The sequence below is a fragment of the Rissa tridactyla genome, chromosome 1 (assembly GCF_028500815.1).
Source record: "Rissa tridactyla isolate bRisTri1 chromosome 1, bRisTri1.patW.cur.20221130, whole genome shotgun sequence".
Lineage (NCBI taxonomy): Eukaryota > Metazoa > Chordata > Aves > Charadriiformes > Laridae > Rissa > Rissa tridactyla.
In genome coordinates this window covers 20854034-20875239 of record NC_071466.1, presented here as the reverse complement: position 1 = coordinate 20875239, position 21206 = coordinate 20854034, and the positions used below count along the sequence as shown (strand labels likewise).

Here is a 21206-nt window from a genome sequence, read left to right as displayed (position 1 = left end):
CATAAAACTTATCAAGTTGCACCGTGCACAAATTTATTTAATATAGCACAAGCACAGGGGGCTCATCCAAATCCTCAAATGACTTCAACGTTTTTCCTTTCAAACAGAACTGGTAATGTGACAGCAGAGAAATGTATTTCTGAAACACATGAAACCTCCAGGGAACTAGTCAAGATTTTTGCATGTGGAACAGTCTCACCGAGATGCCTTCAACACTGACTCAAAAATCTTTCTCATACGGCTTCACAGAAGAAAATAATAGCCTTTAGCACTGATTTCTGTTCAGCACCTACCTCACACACAAATACTAAGTCTCAGGAGCAAGAGGATGACTGTAAAATGAAAAACACTTTCTAAAAAACATGAGCATTTCAAAATGAGCATGGAAGATGTGTACATACCTATAGCCGTCTTCACTTTCTGAACCCTGCTCTTCATCAGAATCTTTGTATTTATCAGGATCTGGAAGAGTGCTTGGATCGAACTCTTCTTCACTTCCACTGTGAGCAAGAAAGGCCACTGTTTCCTCTTCAGCCTGCCAGGTGACAAATGGAGAGTTACAAGACACGCAAACAAGCCCACGTGACTTGCCCATTACATTATGTTATACCCCATTAATAGCGGTACCATAACAAAAACCACTGCCCTCAACTGCAGTCAAAGGCCATCGCTATTATAGCCATGTAAACGGAATAGTTTCTGTCATCATCGGTGCTCTCTTCCAAGGCTGTTTGTTAAAGGTTGAAGAAATATTATTCAAAAAGGAAGGACAAGGATTTACGTTCAAATTCTACCTTCCCAGTATGGTCATCTTAAATCTACCAAATCTAAGCGAGATTTGAGCAGCAACTAATCAAGAGTCATCTGAGAAAAAGCGTTTAAGTAAAACGAAGCTTTACTGTCTCTCGGAAACACACTGGCAAAGAGATACAAGCTTGTGGACACATTAATCCCTGCTGTAAGTATTTCACAAACTACTCTGATTTAAAACTCACCCGGGTGCCCTTGCAGTTAAAAACCAAAATGCTGCTTAAGCTGAATTAACTGTTCTAAGGGTGTTTCAGCCACCCACCACAAGTGATGCATGTGCTTCAGGCTTCCTCCCAGACCCTCTCATCTCCCCTCTCCAGCTCTCAGCTTCCCCCCATCCCCGCAGCAGGTCTCGGGATGGGCTGCCAGCACTGGCAAGCTTCCCCAGGGTGCAGGAATGCCCCACTAATTCCTTAACAAAGAGGGCACAGAAGATGCTGCTCCATAAAAAGGTCTTGGATAATATAATAAAGCTGCCTGCTTTTGCGGATACAGGTTCTGCTCCACACAGTCCTGAACTGGTGGCACCACTTCTGCAAATTTTTGCTAGCAGGCACAAAGAAAGCAGAAGGACTGGAGGGCATATGCAATTGTATATGCATGCAAAAATGCAAACAAAAAGCTTAAGGGAATTTCTAAGCACGTTGAACCCTAGATCCATACATATTTATGCTGAAAAGCAAAAACAAACGCAAAGAAACTATAATTAAAGACATTGCTACCTTTTGTTTATATATTTAATCAACATTCACAGAGCTGAGTTTCCAAAACAGTACTCATTTAAATGATCCTTCACTCTACGAATAACTTCGCAGCATTAAATATTTAATGTTCGTTTTTGTTCTGTTTTTTCACTATTTCCATCTATCAACCTAAAACCAAACAAAAACCATACCAAAGGTCCCTTTTACATCTGCATAGAGAGTGAGTGGAAGGAAATGAGCTGGCGGAGGGTAAGATTAGTCACCACTGCAAGGGCCCCTTATTGCTTGTCCAGTGACACCTCTGCAGGGCACTGAAAGCAAGCAGAAAAGAGGGATAAAAGCCAGATTTACAATCAGAAGGAGAAGATACTAAGTATGCATTTTGTTCTTGACTATTTTGAAATACTAGTAAAGGTAATTGTATAGTTGGGCATATAAAAATCACTAAAAGCGTGGTCAGACTCAGCAGCACTATAAACTGCCTAAGGCAACACAACCACTGCCTGGAAAGCATGGTGATTACCAGGAACTTCACGTACTATTTCACAACAAAATCGGTTTTGGTTTTGTGTTTTTGTTTTGGGGGTTTTTTTGTTGGTTTTGGTTTTTTTTTACTTTTTTTTTTTTGCTTACAAAAATATCTTCTAGTTCATCTCTTAGTACAATATTACAGAGCACTACTAACTCAACAGAAAACTACTTTCAAGGTCACCTTTTTGTTAATGAATTTCCATATTTGAAAAGTATTCTGCATTAAATTATAGTTTATTTCAATTTCTTTGAACATTAAATATTTGCTCTTTACTTGTCCCTCCCATTGCATCTATTCTTCCAGTACAATTGGTGCATACGAGTTATATATTAAAAAAAAAAAAGAAAGAAAAGAGAGATGTAGCATTCAAAGCTGTTGTACGGAACAAAGTATTTTTTAATATGTATGTGTGACACTGCAACAGTGTTCTGTAATGCTAATATTTATTGTCAGTCATCATCTAAGTCTTGGGCTGTTCATTCATATTCTTAGTTACGTCTGTAAAATGTTGAGGCTGCATTCTTTCCCAAGTTTTGTCATTTATATATGCACATGTAAGACAATTACACATACACAGATCAAACCTTCACTTTCATTACACATTCGTATTCATTTTTTCCATCAGAAAATTTGCAGAGATGTGTTCAAGGTAATGCTTACTATAGCAAAAGAAATAATTGGCAAAGATGCCTCTAATTCACCAGGAATCATGAGGTTATATTTCTTATAAGTACCACCGGTTACGTATTCATTAAAATATCCGTAAAACCCTGAAATTGTTAAGAACTTGAGCATGAATATTTATCATCCACAGTTCAACAACATAAACTCATTATTTTTCCCCTCTTGCTTCAAATTTATATCAGCCAGTCAGAAAGAAGAAATCTTGTGACTTAACTTCACATTACTCGCCACAAGAGCTGGAGAAAAGAAGTAAAATCATCATTCAAGATAACACTTGTACAAGTTCTTCAGATACAAACAGGATGCAATTTACAGACTCAGGATTAGATCCTTCCTAAGGAACTGCTATCAAAGAAGAGATTAACTGAAGAACAGATTTTCACCACCTGTACTTTATGTCTAAGGTTAGCAACAATGTGCTTTGGAGTTCAACTGTGGAAGGAAACCCATTCAGACATCACATCAGGCTGGCCAGGAGAACAGGATTCAGTGGTAACCACCTTGCTATTTGCGTTCTGCTCAGGGGTGACAAGCTCTCTCTTTTTTTTATACCAGATTGGCCCACGTATTTTTGCAATCTACTTCCATAGAAACTTCGCATGAAGACTTTCAGTTTGAACACAGCATTGAGATGCAAACATTTCTGCATTCATATAGTCTCCTTCTGAGGTATAAGAAGATTCTTCTTACGCAAACTCAAGATTTTAGGGAAAAAAAAAAAATCAGCAAAATTTCTGTGCTGGAAGCTTTGGAAACCTTGTTGCCTTCAACCTTCCACACTCGACCAAGTCAATAATGATCACGCTCTACCTTACTGCAGTGATTTTGGAAATGCACACCAGATTGGGTAAACAGGGCAGGGTTCTCCACAGAACAGCTCCAATTCAGCTTCTAGGTGTCTTTGTTAAAAGACTAATGACTACGTCCTCTCTTTGTAAAGAAGGCTGAATGGCTGCTGGAATTCAGGTAAACCTGTTAGGCAGGCTAAGAGAAGCTCAAAATGAAGAAATTTATATACCTTTTTAAGAAAACGGACAATCAAGGTACTCAAGAATTCCAAATAGCAGAATGATGTCTTATTTCTACCAGGCATTAGGTGCTCAGGTGAAAATTATGTATTATCATCAGGTAAAAAGGGAGAACTGAAAAAACATACCATGATAAAAACCTGTACATACAGAAACGATGTTGTATTTTCCAAGTGTTAATTTATAGAAGCATATTTATTATGGTATTTAACTTAGATCTAATTTAAGAGCAGGGTTTTTTTATCCAATTAAATTGTCTGGAGTTGCAATTTTTATGTTCAGCCCTCGAAGCAATTTATCAGTTCCTAGCAACTAGGTTGAAGGAGCAGAGTTTTGGCACTATCAGTTCTGTCCACAGTACTTTATAAAGCACACTGGGGGGATATTTCTGATCAGCTAAAAAAAACCTTTACGGTTTGTTTAGAAGTTGATCAGACTTGATTTGAGTCCATCAACAGTTATAAAATATTCAACTCCTTTTGAGCTATGCCACTGTTTAGTTTTTGATAATAATATGGCCTCTCCCAGTTAGCGCTGTTTGTGATTTTAATGCTAAGAAAAGGTAAGCTTTAAATACTACTAGGAGGTTGCCTTAAACAAGTACTTTAAAATAAACAACAACTTTGAAATTTTAGCTTATTACAGCTCCCATAAAAGGATATTTAAGAATGTAATCCCTTTCACGATCTGACAGCATTCCAAATTTTATTAATTTTCTTCTTTTTGAAAGTCATTTTTCAGATAAAAATGGGAGCTGTTTCTGCATCATGTTTATGATGGAGAACATTCACAAACAGAGAGGTTTTGTAGCATTTCCTTAAAAACATCTTGCTCTGGATTCACCTGATTGCCTCGCAAGCTGGGTTTTTTTCGTAGCCTGTACCCCCAACCCACAACACTGTGCCCCCAGCTGATGCATAGCTGCTGTGATATTTCATCATCTACATTGCCCCAACGGAATACAGCTATTCTGGCAGTTCACAAATAGAAATACAGACTTTGATGTAGCTGGGGTGTTTGATCCAACAGTTGCTTTGAAGATCAAGACCAAAGCCTTAACCATACTGAAAACTGACTGAGAGCCAGTGAGGTGAACCAAGTGCCGATCTGACATACAAAGAGCTGCTTACACCATGCCAAAATTGGACAACCACACTCCATACCATCTAATGCTCATCAATAGCCTTCAAATCCAAACACTGAAAGCATCATTTCCACTAAGGGAAGGATCCTGCAAGCTCAGAGGGAAAAGGCCAACTTTCCACCACATTTCTAAGATACATGCAGTGGTGTTTAAGGTTAACCTTCATGAACTGTGACCAAGTCACGCAAGCTTTCTTCCTGTTGTTGTCTACCCTTTGTCATCTGCACCATCATTGAACATTAATTCTAATAAGTGACATACAGGTGACATTCCACAATTGGCTTTGCCACTCCTCCTAGGCTTGCTTCTTCTTATAGATGACTAGGAAGTGATACAGAAAAAGGTGGGAAGAGCAGAGAACACATTGTTGTTGAGGGACTTTCTGTTCTCTTGGTCCGAAGCACACAGATGCATTCAAGGCACACCACAGAAAGGAGATGATGTGGACACAAAGACGGTCAGCTCTTTCAGAAGGACTGGTCAAGTTCCATGGGTCTCGCCAGAAAGGCTGGTAACCAAAAACTGGAGAAACCAAGGTTGCAGGTCAGTCAGACAGACATAGCCTTTGCACTAAGATGATCTAAGTGATCTTCAGGCTCTGAGAGGAGTCAGACATAGCTCCTGGTCTTCACATCAGTTTGTAGAATACCATTCTTAGTTCTCAGTAGAAGGGAACAGATAACTCTTCGCTTCGTCTTCAAATCATTCACCCTTCCCAATCACTAGCAGTCACACCAAGGTTCAATTTCATCCAGTCAGCCATTTATTTCTTGTTAAGCAATCTGACATCTTAAGTAATACAATTAGCCTAGTTTAGTCAGCAGAATCTTGTTTTTACTAGTGGTCTCAAATAACGTGCATGAAAATACTTTATTTTCTTCCTTGGCATTACTAAATACCCCACATTTTACGGTCAGTGAATGGGTAAGCCTGTGTTCCAAACTAGCACACGCTGATGCCTATATACCAACACTCAAATCTTTGCTGTGTACCTACTGCAAAGCAATTTGTACTGAAAATCGCTCCTGCCACAAGCACAGTTCAGAACCACTGAAAACACAAAAATCATAGAAATTTCCACACATTCAATTCCGGCTTTTTTGTATTAGTAAAGCTTCTGTCATTTTCATAGTAGTAAGTTTATGCTTTATTTGTAGACTTGATCTCTACAAAGTACTTATAGTCCGTATCAGAATTAATAGCAACATAATGAATGCATATAAAGAAAGATAATAGAATTTGGTAAATTTACAATTACAAACTCACCTACCTCATATGAAATGCTGAAACTTCTAAATCTACTCAAAGACTTTTTTTTTTTTAATGTATTTGCTCTTAATATGCATTTGAATCATGATGGGTACCTCCCAGAACTATATCTTATGCTTTTCATTTTTTCATTTGCTCTTGTAAGACGTATGTGAAATACCTACTGTAAAGGCAGGATTCTTCAAGTTGCCACTAGCCACAATTATCAATGTGATTTTAACAAAAGGGCAGACTAATATAATTCTGGTGGGAAAGGTCAGGATAAAACAACTATACTGTTATCTTAAATAGAATTCATGTTACAGATACGAAAATACAACTTAAAAGAAATTAAGTTACTAGGTTGGTAGCAGTGGAACATATGAAATTTGGACAAGCAGAAGGGTTTAACCTACTGCGTATACTCTTGATTTTAGAGATTGCTTGTACACGGATTTCACAGGAGCGCAAGCTAATAGTTCTGGTGTAACGAAATACGGGCACAAGCACACAGGTGGTTTATTTGCCATAACAGATCAAAGCTAGGATCTTTAGTACCATAGACAAAGTTTATGGCATTTGAGTTAACAGAGTAGTAGCTTCATCTCCGGCAAAGCATAAAGGCTCCTGCGCCTGACATGCCACCAGCTAGAGAGAGATGCTACCATTCACACTAAATCCCTGTCTAAAACAAAATTGATTTAAAGCATTTAATGATGCAAAGGCCTCAAACCAGAAAAGTCTAAGCAATTTTTATTTTGAAATCTTTCTAATGCTAGGTTGTCTGGTATCATTTTGCTTGCAAGTGAGCAAGTAGCACAGAAAAAAAAATATATTTTTTTACCCCACTATGCCTTACAAAAAGAAATGGGTAAAAATGTCTGGAAGAATTAACCATTCCAACAGATGTGTCCAAAAGTCTAAGGTCCCCTCAAAAACAACGCAGAAAACCACAATGCAGAACACTGTTTTTAAACTTATATTCTCCACACATGAATATTTGGACTGTGTCTTTCTCTTTTAGGTTCACAGCAGTCATGGCTGTCTGCTCAAATACAAAAGTAATTCTCCAAAGTAGTCTCTGTGTTCAAACATTTCCACACATCAGCCTTCTCCAGGGAGCCTCAGCACACGTCCACAGAGACAGTGCCCACACAAGAGAATTTTCTCTGTATCACTTTCTGGCACTTTTGAACAAGCCTGAAGGAGCTGCCTCCTCTGCCTCGATGCAGCAGAGGTGTCCCACCACCACCACCGACAGCGGAGACTGGGAGCAGAGACCACTCTCTGCTTAGTGACTGGAGCATTTTTCAACAACGAGCAGATCAACAGCAGCACTGACACGAAATAATCAGAATGGAAACCTCGTAAGTCACATAATTCTATAAACTGGTTAGTTCTGCTCTTTTTCTTGAAACAACTGATTTGTATTCAGTACACAAGCAACAGCAACACTGACATTAAGCTCCTGTCCTACAAGACTTTCATGTTTTCACTGTACTGCTTAAGTCACGCACTCTAAATGCTTGTACAAAATACATATGCAAAGCAGCACATTTACAAAGAGAAAAATATGAATCAAATTAATTTGTTGCAGTGAAAGTTCTTTTAACTGCTACTGGTGCTTCTACATACAGAACTGAGGAAAAGAAACCCAGAAGTAGCATTGCTGCTCACGGCACTGACTCAACCGCTTGCTGTGAGAATAAGACCTCGTCTGTTCATTCAGGATCTATTTATCAGTTGCAAGAGATTCATATTTGTTCAGATACATACACAAACAAATAACCAGTAAATCAGAAAGCGCCTGACTGATGCTGCACACTTGCAGGGTCATTTATCATTAACTTTTTTGTTGTTGTCAAATCCACCTTCCCAAGCCATGAATCCCCTTCTACAAAATTTTGCAAAAGACATCTCCTGGTCCAAAGAGCATAAGGGTTAAGTAGAAGACATGAGAGAACAGATGAATACAGCCTTGAAGGACAAGGAAGAAGTTGCCTGGGGAAGATGATGAGCAATGGGCATGACCCAGCAGGTGACCTGCCCTCTCGCATTTCTACCGGCATTGCTGCAAAGGGGATCCTGGACGAAGAAACTGAGAAAGCTTCTGAGGTAGACTGGCAGCCATCTACCAGCAGCTTGTGTTAAGCGCGAGGAAAAGCTGAGGCCAAAAAAAATATCAAAGTGGTGTTTGAAAAATAAGCAAGCAGGCAGTAAACTGGTGAGAACTAAGCTCTTGATAGCAATTGACAGATGAGAGGCCATGAAGGGTGTTGAAAGTTAAGGGCCTGTGGAGACACATGAAGAGGTAACTTTGCAGCAGCATTTTGAATAGATACTAATGGAGCAAAACGACATTCATAAAGAAAGGCAGAGAAGACACTGCAGAAGTCAAGATAGAAAATCATAATATCCCTTGATAACAATTTCAGCCACGTGAACGAATAGGGAAGGCATGTCTTGGAAATATCAAGTAGGAAGAACAAGAAAGATTTATATGAGGCAAGATCTTTTAGACCAATTAATTGAAAGAAACACAATTTTTTCAGGTCTAAAAATAACATAAAGCAACTTCAAAGTGAAAAAAAACCAAATTAAGAATAATTGCTGAGAGCTGGCGTTACTCGGGAAATTGAGATAAAATGTAACATCATGTGTGCAATAGGGTTGGGGAATGTTAGTGCAGGAAGAAGCTATAGCAGGGTTCTCTGCAGGAAACAGAGAACATATAATTTGTCATCTGTGGAAAATGAAGGGACAAAAGGAGGATTAAGAAGGATTAAGGTAAGCACCAGAAAGTGACCATGGCAATACTAAGGCATAGGCTAAAGTGAGAGATAGTGGTGATACTCACAGTGACTGTGAAAGAAGATAGCAAAGGCGGCTGAACTTTTTTCTTGAGAATTGCCTAACCCATGAAATGTCAGCTGAGATTTTAATGTGGACAGAAAGGTAGAGCTAGAGAGACTAAGAGAAGACTCATTAGCACAGACATGAATTTGTATTCACGGACAGGATTTCTCCACAGATAAGAGGAGGAAAAAAGCAAAAGGCAGAGTTGTACAAAATGTTGTCATAGAAGGAGACTGAAGACTATGAGATTCCTGAAATTATGAAGGAGGAACTACTGGAAAAGACAAACACCAGAACAGAGGGTGGTCACATCCGCAAACCCCCTAAAAATTGGAGCAGATATGGAAAGGCCAAGTGAACGACCAACAAGTGAGAGGAAGGCTGATCAACGCCAGGACTTGAGAGAAGAGGAGCTGCATAAGAGGGAAATCAGAGAACGGTTGCTAAAGAACAGGATGGATGATGTCAACATGAGCCGTCAATGCACACTTGCAGGCCAGAAAGCCAAACACATCCTGGGCTGCATCAAAATCAGCGTGGCCAGCAGGTCAAGGGAGGTGATTCTGCCCCTCCACTCTGCTCTGGTGAGACCCCACCTGGAGTACTGCATGCAGCTCTGGAGTCCTCATCACAAAAAGGACATGGACCTGTTGGAGGGGGTCCAGCAGAGGGCCACGAAGATGATCCGAGGGCTGGAGCACCTATGCTTTGAGGACAGGCTGAGATAGTTGGGGTTGTTCAGCCTGGACAAGAGAAGGCTCCGAGGAGACCTTACAGCCACCTTCCAGTACCTAAAGGGGGCCTACAGGAAGGATGGGGAGGGACTCTTTATCAGGGAGTGTAATGATAGGACACGAGGCAACGGTTTTAAACTGAAAAAGGGTAGATTTAGATTGGATATCAAGAAGTTCTTTACTGTAAGGGTGGTGAGACCCTGGAACAGGTTGCCCAGGGAAGTTCTCAATGCCCCATCCCTGGAAGTGTTCAAGGTCAGGTTGGATGGGGCTTTGAGCAGCCTGGTCGAGTGGGAAGTGTCCCTGCCCATGGCAGGGGGTTTGGAACTACATGACCTTTAAGGTCCCTTCCAACCCAAACCATTCTGTGATTCTGTGATGTCTATCGAGTAGAACTGAAACATGTCTACATTGCAAATGAATAGAAGGGCATGAAGAAATGTGGCAGCTTGAAAAGTATGAAAGGTCAGCGGGGAAGTGGGAATTAAAGAATAACAGAGAATAACTGTAAGGCAAAGGTGAGTGGGCCAAAGAGAGGAAGACTATAGAGTGAAGATCTGATTGAGATGACAGACTGACGACAAAAGGAACCATGGTGGAGAGAAGAACTGACAAGCTATTTTAAAAATGGGAAAGAGTAGGAAAGGGGAAGAGTAAGAGGGCATGAGAACGGCACTGGAGCTGATTGGGAAGGAGGTAGAAAAAACATGAAGAGGGAGAATAGCTAGCAGCAGGTATAGAGGAATTAAATCAAAACAGCAAAACAGAACCAGGGAACACGTGGCTAAACACCCGAAGGCACCCGTTCACGTGGCAAATGGCAAAGCCATGAATGTTTCAACAAAAAATACAGGAGGTGTTAAGAGTTTACATGGGATCAAAAAGTAGGTAGGTAACCATAATAAAAAAAAAAATATATATATCTATTAGGGGATAATAAGTACAGCAGTGCTGTGCCTTTGCCCCTGAAAGTCCCTACACTGCAGATCTCCTCAGCCAAGGAGGGGTAACAAGATCATGACTGCAGATTTTCCTGCACACCAACTAGAAAGAACTGCCAGGTAGAAGGGAAGAAGGTCGCCCTCATTTCAATATGTAGCCATTTATGCAAGCAATTTTTCTTCCACTGCTATACTGTTTTCTATCAGTCTTCAAGGGCTTCTCGTACAAATATCATAGTTTATTAAATGAATCTAGTGAAGAAGACTATCATCCCATTCTCAGCACAAGAACAAAATGTAGTGAGGGGAAAACTGAAAGCTGAGAAAACTGTCCATCAAAAGCCTAAGCCTGTGCCTAATTATATCTCATTAAATATCTCAGTGGTGATTATATGCAATAGCTCATTGAGGAACACACACTGTAGCACCTCAAACAGTCTCTGGGCTTTGTACTGATGCCAAAATGTTTTACTCCATTTCCAGTGACTGAGCAACAACTTTTGGGTTTAGTAATTGAAATACAAGTGGTATACAAATACTAAGAGTAGATGATCCGGGACTCATCTGTAGGTGTAATCAGCGCATTATAGATTTCTAACTGACTTCTCCCAACTCCCCGAAAGTCCATACTTGCAGCAAATTGGTCTCAAACATGTTGTAAGCATTGAAGGCATCTTTACAAATTTTAACCTAAGAAATTGCAATTTTCAGCTAAGGACATATTATACCTTACAGTTGTTCGTTCTCTTGCCTGTTCATTTCAACAACATCTGAAAAATCTTTATACTGCATAAATAATGTATTACATCCATAACAACAGGATACAGTACACTGTATGATTGATTACCTTGGCATTTAGCTCTCGTGGGAATAGCTTTTGTGACACATGGCTCTATTGGACTCCCTGAAAATTACATTTTGGTAAAACTGTCTGAACGATCAAACTTAGGTATGGCTCGACATAATGTTACTAACTTTGCATAGGCAGGTACGAACTTGAACTTTTCATACTGTACCAAAACAATGCTATTTTATATTTGTTTCTCAAGGAATCAGAGATAGCAAAGTCAGGGTGGATCAATTTAAATCAGTGACTTGAATCACTAATTATAATCCTGATTAAAATTAACAAACTTTTAATTTGCACAAGTAACCACCTCCACTCTTGTTTTTATTTCAGTATTCTGAGGCACGGTGGTTTTACACTGGACTTTACACAAAATTTGGTACTGTTTTATGCTAACTATTTAAAGTCCCAATTTTTTCTTCTCCATTTTTCTTTTCCAAAATGACATTAGCAAATGATACAAGAGCCATCACTTATTCGCCCAGTAATGACTATTCATTTTTTAATCATGGTTACTGTCAGATTGACTCTTATTCCTTCTGAAAGTGAAACAGATTTCAACCAGAATTATAATTATTTTCTAAAACGTATATCTTGCATATATTACTTCAAAGTTACTAATTAATAGTTTAAATAGAACCATCTTAAATGCAGCAGATACATGGAAGAAAAAATAAGTTCATCCAAGCAGGTGCTGTATTGTAAGTTTAACATTTATGAAGGTATACATTCTCTGTTGCTAACAAAATTTACTACTTCTGAGCATCCTATCTTATGAGATTTTGGTACGGCTAACAGCCTCAAACCTAATTTATATTCACAGACTGAAAGAGGACAGTAAGAACAAACAAACATATCCAGTTCCTCAAATCCTAGTATGTTTTTCAGCCTTTAACTGCACATTGAATTGAACTTACCAAATATAGCTAAATGAAGAAAATATTCTTTCAGAACCAGGAAAGGAAACAACGTGCTAAGAAAACAAAGTTAACTTTCCCAGTTAATGGTTGTTCTCTAAATCACATCACTATCTGAACCTTTATCAGCAACTTAATTTCTTGAATTGTTTATTTTTAGGTTATTCTAGTAAATTTTTTTCATCCATCATTCCTTAATACCTTCATTTTACCTACCATTTTTAACTTCTTAAAAAGAAAATAATGTATCTAACAAATTAAAATATGTATTTAAATAACTGTTTTGGTTTTTTTACCGAGCTGTTGATTTTTAGCAATCATGTTCTTAATAATTATAAGATGGTCCGTCATCATTGCCCCCCTCTTCCATTCCCCCAAATACTTGCAACACATAGAAAATGTCAAGGAAAGAGAGAAAAAGAAGGATAAATGTTAATCTCATTCATTTAAAAATAAATCATAGCATGCTTAGAAAGCTGTCAGAAAAAGTAATTTTAGCCTAACTTTACTGCTCATTATGAACTCCAGTGCAAACAGCTCATTTGCTCTGCTGACTTTTTGGCGTTATACAATCTGTTTGCAATTATGATTTGCCACACATTAGTAAATACTGGAAACAGAAACAGCAAACTGAAAACAGGATCTACTGGCCTGAGTGTAGACATATTGCCAGTTCTTCTTAATTCATTGGGCACAACTGATATAAAGGCGCAAGCTTTTATTACCCTAATAGACTTCCACCAGAAACAGAATTTAGTACAGCTCCATGACGTGCTTTCTCTATAGGTCATGTTGATGAAAAGCACTATCTTCACTACAAAAAAAATAAATACACCAAATAAAAAAGAAGCATGTCACTGTAATATTCATGAGTTCATACATTCTGTGAAGTTTAGGCTCTAACTCCGCATATCATCATCATCCTCTGGAACCTTTGCTTGTTTTAAATTAATAAAATTAATTAATTCTGGATTTCAGATTTGCTGTAAGAAGCTCAAAGACATGAACTAGCTGAACTGCTGTATCAATAACTTCTTGAGACTGACAACAACTGGATGACTGGTCAATCTTACTACACTGGTAATTTCAATACCCACACACAAATACTGTTAGGTGCTCTCTGACAAGAGGAAAAACCCAGTGAACAGCTGTGTTCCAAAAATCCAAAACCTGTGTGTCCCACCCTCCTAGCTGGGACATCTTCAATCCTGACACAGAAGCCTCTGACACACGCTACAGTGCAGCTATGTCAAAAGAAAACATAAAGAGTTCCAGAAAAACAGGGCTGGTGGCCACCGACTCCATCCCCCTCCACGGTAAATAAGGTACAAATCCATCATTCTCACCTTTGGTTTTGAAGCTTTTGGTAATGAGGATCCCACAGTCTACTCACAAACTTATTCCAGTATTTAAACAATCTCATCATGGGAAGGTACTTCTAGAGTCTATGTTATTAGAATTTCCCTGTAAGAAACCTGCTACTTTTTACACCAGTCTGAGAACAGATTGCTCATTTACTCTTCAAGTGTTTGACCTATTTCCTTAATTTCTCTCCTCTAGATCACACCAACTAACATAGAAGCTCACCAGCCTGGATACAGGTTTGAAGAACACTTTTTTTGGCCTGCTGAAAACTGAGATGCAGAGCTGTTGCTTGTCCTGCTGAAGGACAAAAAGACTCCGCAAGCCTACTTTCTGAATAGATCACCAGTTAAGAAAACATGTCCCAGCTGGTTTGGCTTCCAACAAGCCGACAAAGATAGACTGACCGATCAGTCCGACATGTGCTCATGTTCTCATGTATGAGAATTGCAGCACCTGGAGAAGGAGAGAAAAGCAGAGTGTGGGAGAGGAGAACTGCAGCTGAGTGGTGACCCGTGTCAGGGGCCATCAGAAGTCCATGTCAGCCACCCACTTCAGCTGGGCTCCCCACTCAGGGCAGCGCCATCCACCCCCTCCAGTCTTCATGGAGCACCAAGAGCATAAAATATGTAAAACAAATAATGGAGGACGCTCCACAGTATCGGTTTTCACACTGAACAAATTCAAATCGCACGGTTACATTGTTAACAAAACCTTCACAGCGCCTTTGGCTTCTGTGTCATACACTGGAATTTGAAAACTGCAAGCAGCCCTAGGATCCAGGCTCCCACGAGGTTCTGGTGGTTTTGGCTACATCCCACTGCTGGAACACCCAACTCACAGGCCCAGGCCCCAGTGTGCTAAGCTACGCACCCCGGCCAAGCTACTAGAGAAGCACAAATGTCCTTTACTACATCTCTGAGGTCCCTATGGGGTTCCAACAATAATCCACCCAATGCATCCGACTGTAGGATGACACTTCAACTCATAATTTCTGGTTTTAATGCAAATCACCACTTCCTCAGAAAACCAACCAACCAAACCCAACCAAAGTCAGACTGATATAAGTGTTTTACCGCTGCCAGAAATAAACGCGTAAAAATCTTTCCTAAACTGCTGAAGGGACGTACAGGGTCTCCTGTGGCCATATTAGTACCTCCTAGAAACTCCTCCTCAAGATTTACTTGGGTCTGAGAACCTGCAAAGCCACATAAAGGATCAATCAGCAGTCATTGGTGTTTACCATTTCAATCTCCACAAAAATCCAAACCCAGCAACCATAACATACCCCATACCTAAAAATTATATTCAATTGCTACTTTCTCCACTACCTGTCATGCAATGATTTAGATTTACATAATTCTTCAATTCTTGACCTAATACTTAAAATGATAGACAAAAGCCAGTCTTTTTTTCTTTTTCCTTAGAAACCTTTTTCATGTGTTACGTTGAACAAAGACAAACAAACAAAAAAACTGTGACTTTGAAACAATATTAAACATTATTATAATTTTAGAGACACAGTAGTATTTCTCCATCTGAGAGATGGTGGACCCTAAGTGCCTGATCCCCTTTACATAAGTCACATATCTTTGCACAGGAAACATTTTACCTTGAAAATAATATTTTTGCTTTCTTCAGGAGTTGCAACAGAGAAGTTTAGGATTTCAGCTTTATGGAATAGCTAAAATGCTTTCTGCCTCGGTAGAGCCACCTGATTGCAACATTCAGTTGTGATTTGATTGCATCCGCAAACCTGTCTCCTCATGCACGTAACTTAAATGTGTTACGCTTCCTTTTTAAGTTACTGCAGTTTCACAAAATTTTGAGGATAAAATTTAATGACCTATTGAAAAGAAATAAATAATTTGTTATATCACATTCTACTTGGCATACAATATTAGCACAGAAAACATTTGCTAGAGGTACTGTTAAGTAGAAAACCTTCTTACATTATGCATGACTTCCCAAAGCACTGAGTACATATTATCCATCATGAAATTAAGAATATATAACTAAATTTAGAAAAAGGTACATTCAGATCTGTGGATCAGCATTCTGACATCTCCAGTTATGAGTTCTAATTAAACTTTCTTTTTATATTAAGTCTATTTTTCTTAAATAGGCAAAAAATCATGTTTTATACATTATGCATAACTAAAGAGAGATAAAAAAGTTATGTGTAAATGCATTTCCTTAAAGGGACTTCATAATTCAAGTCACTGTTCCGTAACTCCTCGTCATAGTTATGATGAAGCAGCATCACCACTGAACACAATCTACCTCTTTGAGGGCTTCAGACGCCCTGTTGCCAGTCCTTTTCAGCCAGTTCCCAAAAACCACTTCCTACGATGACAGGATGATAAATGAGATTGTTGGGTGATACAGAGCGTGGATTACTGTTTTGTCAGAAGTAAATTACAAAAAAAGAAAAACCAAAGAGATTCTTGGACATGTCTGATGCATCAGACTGACCCTTGATTCCGTAATTCCTGTCCTTTGGTACTGAGGATCTCTCACCACTAAGCAGATGAGGTTTCACTCTCTATTTTTCCACGTGATACAGCACATTTAAAGAATCTTCATAACTCCCTGCTATTGCAAATAAGAAACATCAAGATGCACCTAGATGAAGCTCAGTAACTGAAGTCCTAACTGCCCTAAATGTCTCTGTTCTCTCAGAAGCTGCGTCTCCCAGAGTGGAGACAGCAGAACCGTGTGGCAGCAGCCCTGTAAGCTATCAGGTTACTGCCCTACGTATGAAAGCCGTGCAATCCTGGTTCTAGGTTGTGCCATGGGCTGTGGTGTAATCCACAGCTGGTTTGGGTTCATCTCACCAACTTCTACTGTGAAAGCAGAAACTGCCAAGAGAAAGGTGGCTCCACTCCAACTGCAGTCAGAAACCCTTTCAGCAAGCTAACCCCACTCGTGTTCCCAAGTCTTCCCCGCTGCATTTTCCCCGACAAGCAATTCTCCTTGTCGCTATGGAGTCCTATCACTTAACCCATGAACACCACATGCACAAATACCATGGAGTTCTGACGGGGCACCACACGCTGTGGCAGCTCACACACAGTCACACGTTAGGAGTGTTCCTACCTTTGCTAGACAGGAGAAGCTGGCAATGCCTGTTACATCCAGGATCTCAGCCTGGTGAGCACCAAGAACCACTCAGCCCAACAAAAAACAGCAGCAAATTAATCAAGTGTTGTCCCTCTAAACATGAACAGGTTCAAACGAGTCTCAAGCAAGAACTGAAACTAGAACAACTAGCACACCAAATTACCAAAACCAAATAGTAATTCGCAAACAAGGGTAGCCCAGCGTAAAGGAATCAGTATTTTGAGCTTCAGGAAGCCTTTGAGAATGGTATACTGACACTGTGGCACAAAAGAGAGGTGGTTTTGCAGTTGGGGTTGGCTTTGTACTATTACAATGCTTTTCTTCATTTTTTGCTTTCTACATTTGCCAAAAAATAGTTTTTATTAATAGAGCCTAGTACTATATCATTCTCTTTTTAACCTGAATAAATACATTTTCAGAACATCCACACCAAAACTCCTTGAAATCAGCACATTTATATTTACAAGTTCTACATCACTTCCTCTTTGATCCCAATCAAATGCACAAACACAGATTTACTGGCTAACCAGTATTAAGTAGCAGCTGAAAGTGGCTCTCCCTTGGGAAAATGGCTTTATTGAAAGACCAGAAATCTATTTTCCTACTGGAGAGAAACCTACTTAGAATTCAGGAGCAGCAGCTAACAACAACTGATTTATCTGAGCATCTTCTGATTTATCAGCTTCATTCCATTTCCTGAAAACTGGACAGCTAGAATGCAGCACCTGCTAATGTTTCAGTACTAATTCAGCAAAAACTGTTCTTTAAATAGACATTTTTAATCTCTGAAGTAATCTGTACTACCAGAAAATTCTGATTTTACATGTCTATTTATTTCCTCTGGTTGTTCAGACCAGCAGGTAGCCAGAGGTTGGGCACGGCCATGTACTGGTACAAAGAATTTCCAACACTTTTTGTGTGTATTGACTTGTGGAAACAAGCATCTTGCCCAGGTAACAGCCACAGAAAAAAACAAAATATACAGCACTTATTACAAGTTTCTGAGAAGGGAAGATTTTGTGCATAACCTGAAAGATACGTCTCTTCACAATATTTGACTACATCATTCCTATAATAGATTCTGTGCACATGCTGATGAAATGCTGCCTATATGTAAACAATGCAAATAAGAGGAGGCAAAATGCTTTAAAGATGTGTGCAGATAAATTGAGAACTACCATAAAACAATTAGCATAAGAAGAAATTCAAATACTGGAAAGCTATTTTGGTTCTAGCTTTGTTGTTTCTGCTTCATTGCTAAAATGTTGTTAAATTCATTTTATTGCAGGCACACAGTGCCATTTTCGAGATGATTAATTTCATTTTGCAAATGTGAAATACCTAGAATTTCAATCTAGAATTGTCATGGAGTGAATTTTGAACAGAGAATTTGTCAAATTTGTTCTCAGCTTTATTTCCCTATTCCTCTTCACCCTCTCAATCTATTCAGTGCTTTTGATATGGCTTGCATAATACACGCCACAGTCAGTTTTATTTTGTTAAAGAACACTTATTGGGAAATGAAGATGAACCAAATTATATTCCATAGCATTTGGAGAGAATGAGAAGTGAACAACAATAAACCTCCTGCATGCTAAATAGAGCCACTGACTGCAAGACATACAAGAAGTACTGCGCCAAAACATTCTGCCGCTCCACTGACATCTCTGAATTTGAACAAATGTGGCTCATTAAGCTGAGGCAGAATAAAGACAAAACTGAAATGGAGATTTTCCAAAGTGCTCCACTTGCAGGTACCTTATTTATGAATTTTATTTTATTTCCAATATAGGTAGAGCGGCAAGAACCAATGTATTGCATATGCTGTAATAAATCTGAAGAGGTTTCAGATGGTCAGTCTTAAATCCCTGGTTTCTTCAGAAGGTGTAAAAGAGTTAAATAAATGGCCTAAATGGAATAATTCTACAGATGGGTAAAACTGGCATTTTAGAGGAAAAAATAAGAGTCATCATGGCATTTGTACAAAGTGTAGTTGAGAGCAGTTAATTCTGGAACCTTTCCAACACCGAGAGGATGCTGATTTATTTCTTTTTTTTTTTAAACTGAATGGTGATTTGAGTGCAGCAAGTGTTATCCTGTGTGAACGTTCAACTCCCTGTACCTTACTGATATTGTGATTTGAATATATGTATCTATTTGCAATACAATTCATAAAGAAGAATATTATATATGCATTTTTCAGCTGGTCATACACATTTTTGAGAGAGACTTAACACTCATTTTTCTCACTTTTACAAAGGAAGCATTAAACAGGAATTGCTCAATGCAGTTACACACACACAGGCTGGGATTGCTAAGAATAATATCAAGCACTGCAGAGAGAGAGAGTCAAGTGAGGTTCGCGCTGTTTCAAAGCTCACAGCCTATGAACAGGACACTAGTCCCTCACAGATGCCACATGGAAGCCTGATGTTCCCTCCTCCTCCGCACACTGACCAGAGGAATTTTCCAGATGTTAAAGAAAGATAACTGGCTAACAAAATGTGAACTGCTCATATACTGAGCCCTTTCATGCTTTTGTAGTTTAACAAATGTTTTGCTAAGGTCTCCAAAACCATCATTACTAATTTGCTTGTCCATTTAACAAAAATAATGCATGTCCGTGTACGACATCTACAAGATTTCTTTATTGCTTTGAATTACCTGTTCTATTACAATTTTAATTTCAACTAATTTCTGTTAGTCTGTTAATAAGAGCAGTGATTTACTCTGTCATATATCAGGTATTTAGAGAACATTTGCAAAGCTACACCAATTAGATGTTTTCCTATAGTCAGGAATTTGTACTATTTAATGCAAGTATACAAAAGAAAATCCCGTAGGCTACACCGGAAAGGCTGATTATGTCAATGAATTCATACATAAGAAATAAAACTAAGTTTATTATCCATCCTAATTTAAATCAGGCATGCTTATTTCTCCAGGAGTACTTCCAACCAGAGGTAGACATCATTTTCAACCAACAAATTATCTTTTCATAGAATGCTTTACCGGATTGGAGACTCCCCAGAACCACAGTAATACGGGATCCCCTATGGTCCAACGCAGAAGAATATGCAACATTTCAGTTACTTTCAGTCAACAGGTGAGCTTTCTCCACACTAGGGCACAGTCTAGCACTCCTATGGAGATGGTCAGCAGCAGTTTTATGTCAGAAGATTAGTTCAATATCTACCAACTCATTCTTAATTAAATGAACTGACAGCTCTCCATCAGCAATCAACATTCACAAGATAAGTTATGAGCAGAGAGCAGCCAATTTCCAGTTAGGAATGGCTCAGGGGAAACAGGCATATTTGCTTTAATTTGTTCCAAGTGAAAGCATAAAATGTCGTCATGTGTTCGAAAATATGACGGTCACGTGCCCATCTTCTCCTAGATGAAGCTAATCCTGACTGCACACAACCAAATGCTGTTAGCTGGTTACAACAGTAGCTTCTTGCAACATTTCAGGATCTCAAAGATATTTTTAAGTGCTAAAACGGGCATATCAACAAGCAGATATTACACAGAGCTGATCAAATTTCCAATCTAAACAACTCTCAAAACCTAGTCAAGACAAAGCACCTGTGTTTTAGCATGTATCACACTGACTGGGTTACAGCTCACAGAGAAGCCTAGAATTTAACTCCGTTTGCTCTCTGACTATTCAAGTGGTGGTGTTTTGCCTGTAAAATTTAAAAAAAAAATAATTGTTATCTATAGTGCCTGACCTTTAATTCTGGCTTAGATGATACTCAAAAGAAGACTGTACTCAATTGTTCTTAGCTAACTACCTGAATAAGTACAAGCTTTTAAAATAAATCCTAATTATAAATGTTAATTAGTAGAGTATGCAGTTATTCACAGTTACTTAAAAAATACTTTAGGCATCTTTAGGATCAAACAGCTTTCCCATGGCTTTGTCACAAGCTGTTTAAGTTTAGCACTTGTTTTTCTAAACACATAGGACAGTTTCATAAAACGAAGGTGCTACTTTAATGCAAACAATATTTACACAGCTTTGTTTAAAGAAAACAACTATCTATATTCCTAGAAGTTAATGTACAATCTGACAAACGATGGGCTACTTGCAAACGTGTTGAATTGCCAAAGTAAAATCACATCACTTTCTTCATTTCAGTCTCCTTACTGAGAGATGAAAAGAAAACTATAAATTCAAATTACTGAACTCATCTGGAATATCTGAGATAGGCCATGCTTCCAACCATTTTTTCTTTGAAAGCACACTGTGCACATGAGACCTGTCCCCTTC

General features: G+C 38.8%; 1 protein-coding gene across 1 annotated transcript in view; it reads right to left on the bottom strand.

The window, feature by feature from the left end:
* Positions 1–21206, bottom strand: part of DDX10 (DEAD-box helicase 10) — a 190018-nt gene that overhangs the window by 12247 nt on the left and 156565 nt on the right. Inside the window, exon 17 of the mRNA XM_054193646.1 lies at positions 402–535. Coding sequence (XP_054049621.1) covers positions 402–535 — 134 coding nt within the window. The remainder of the gene's footprint in view (positions 1–401; positions 536–21206) is intronic.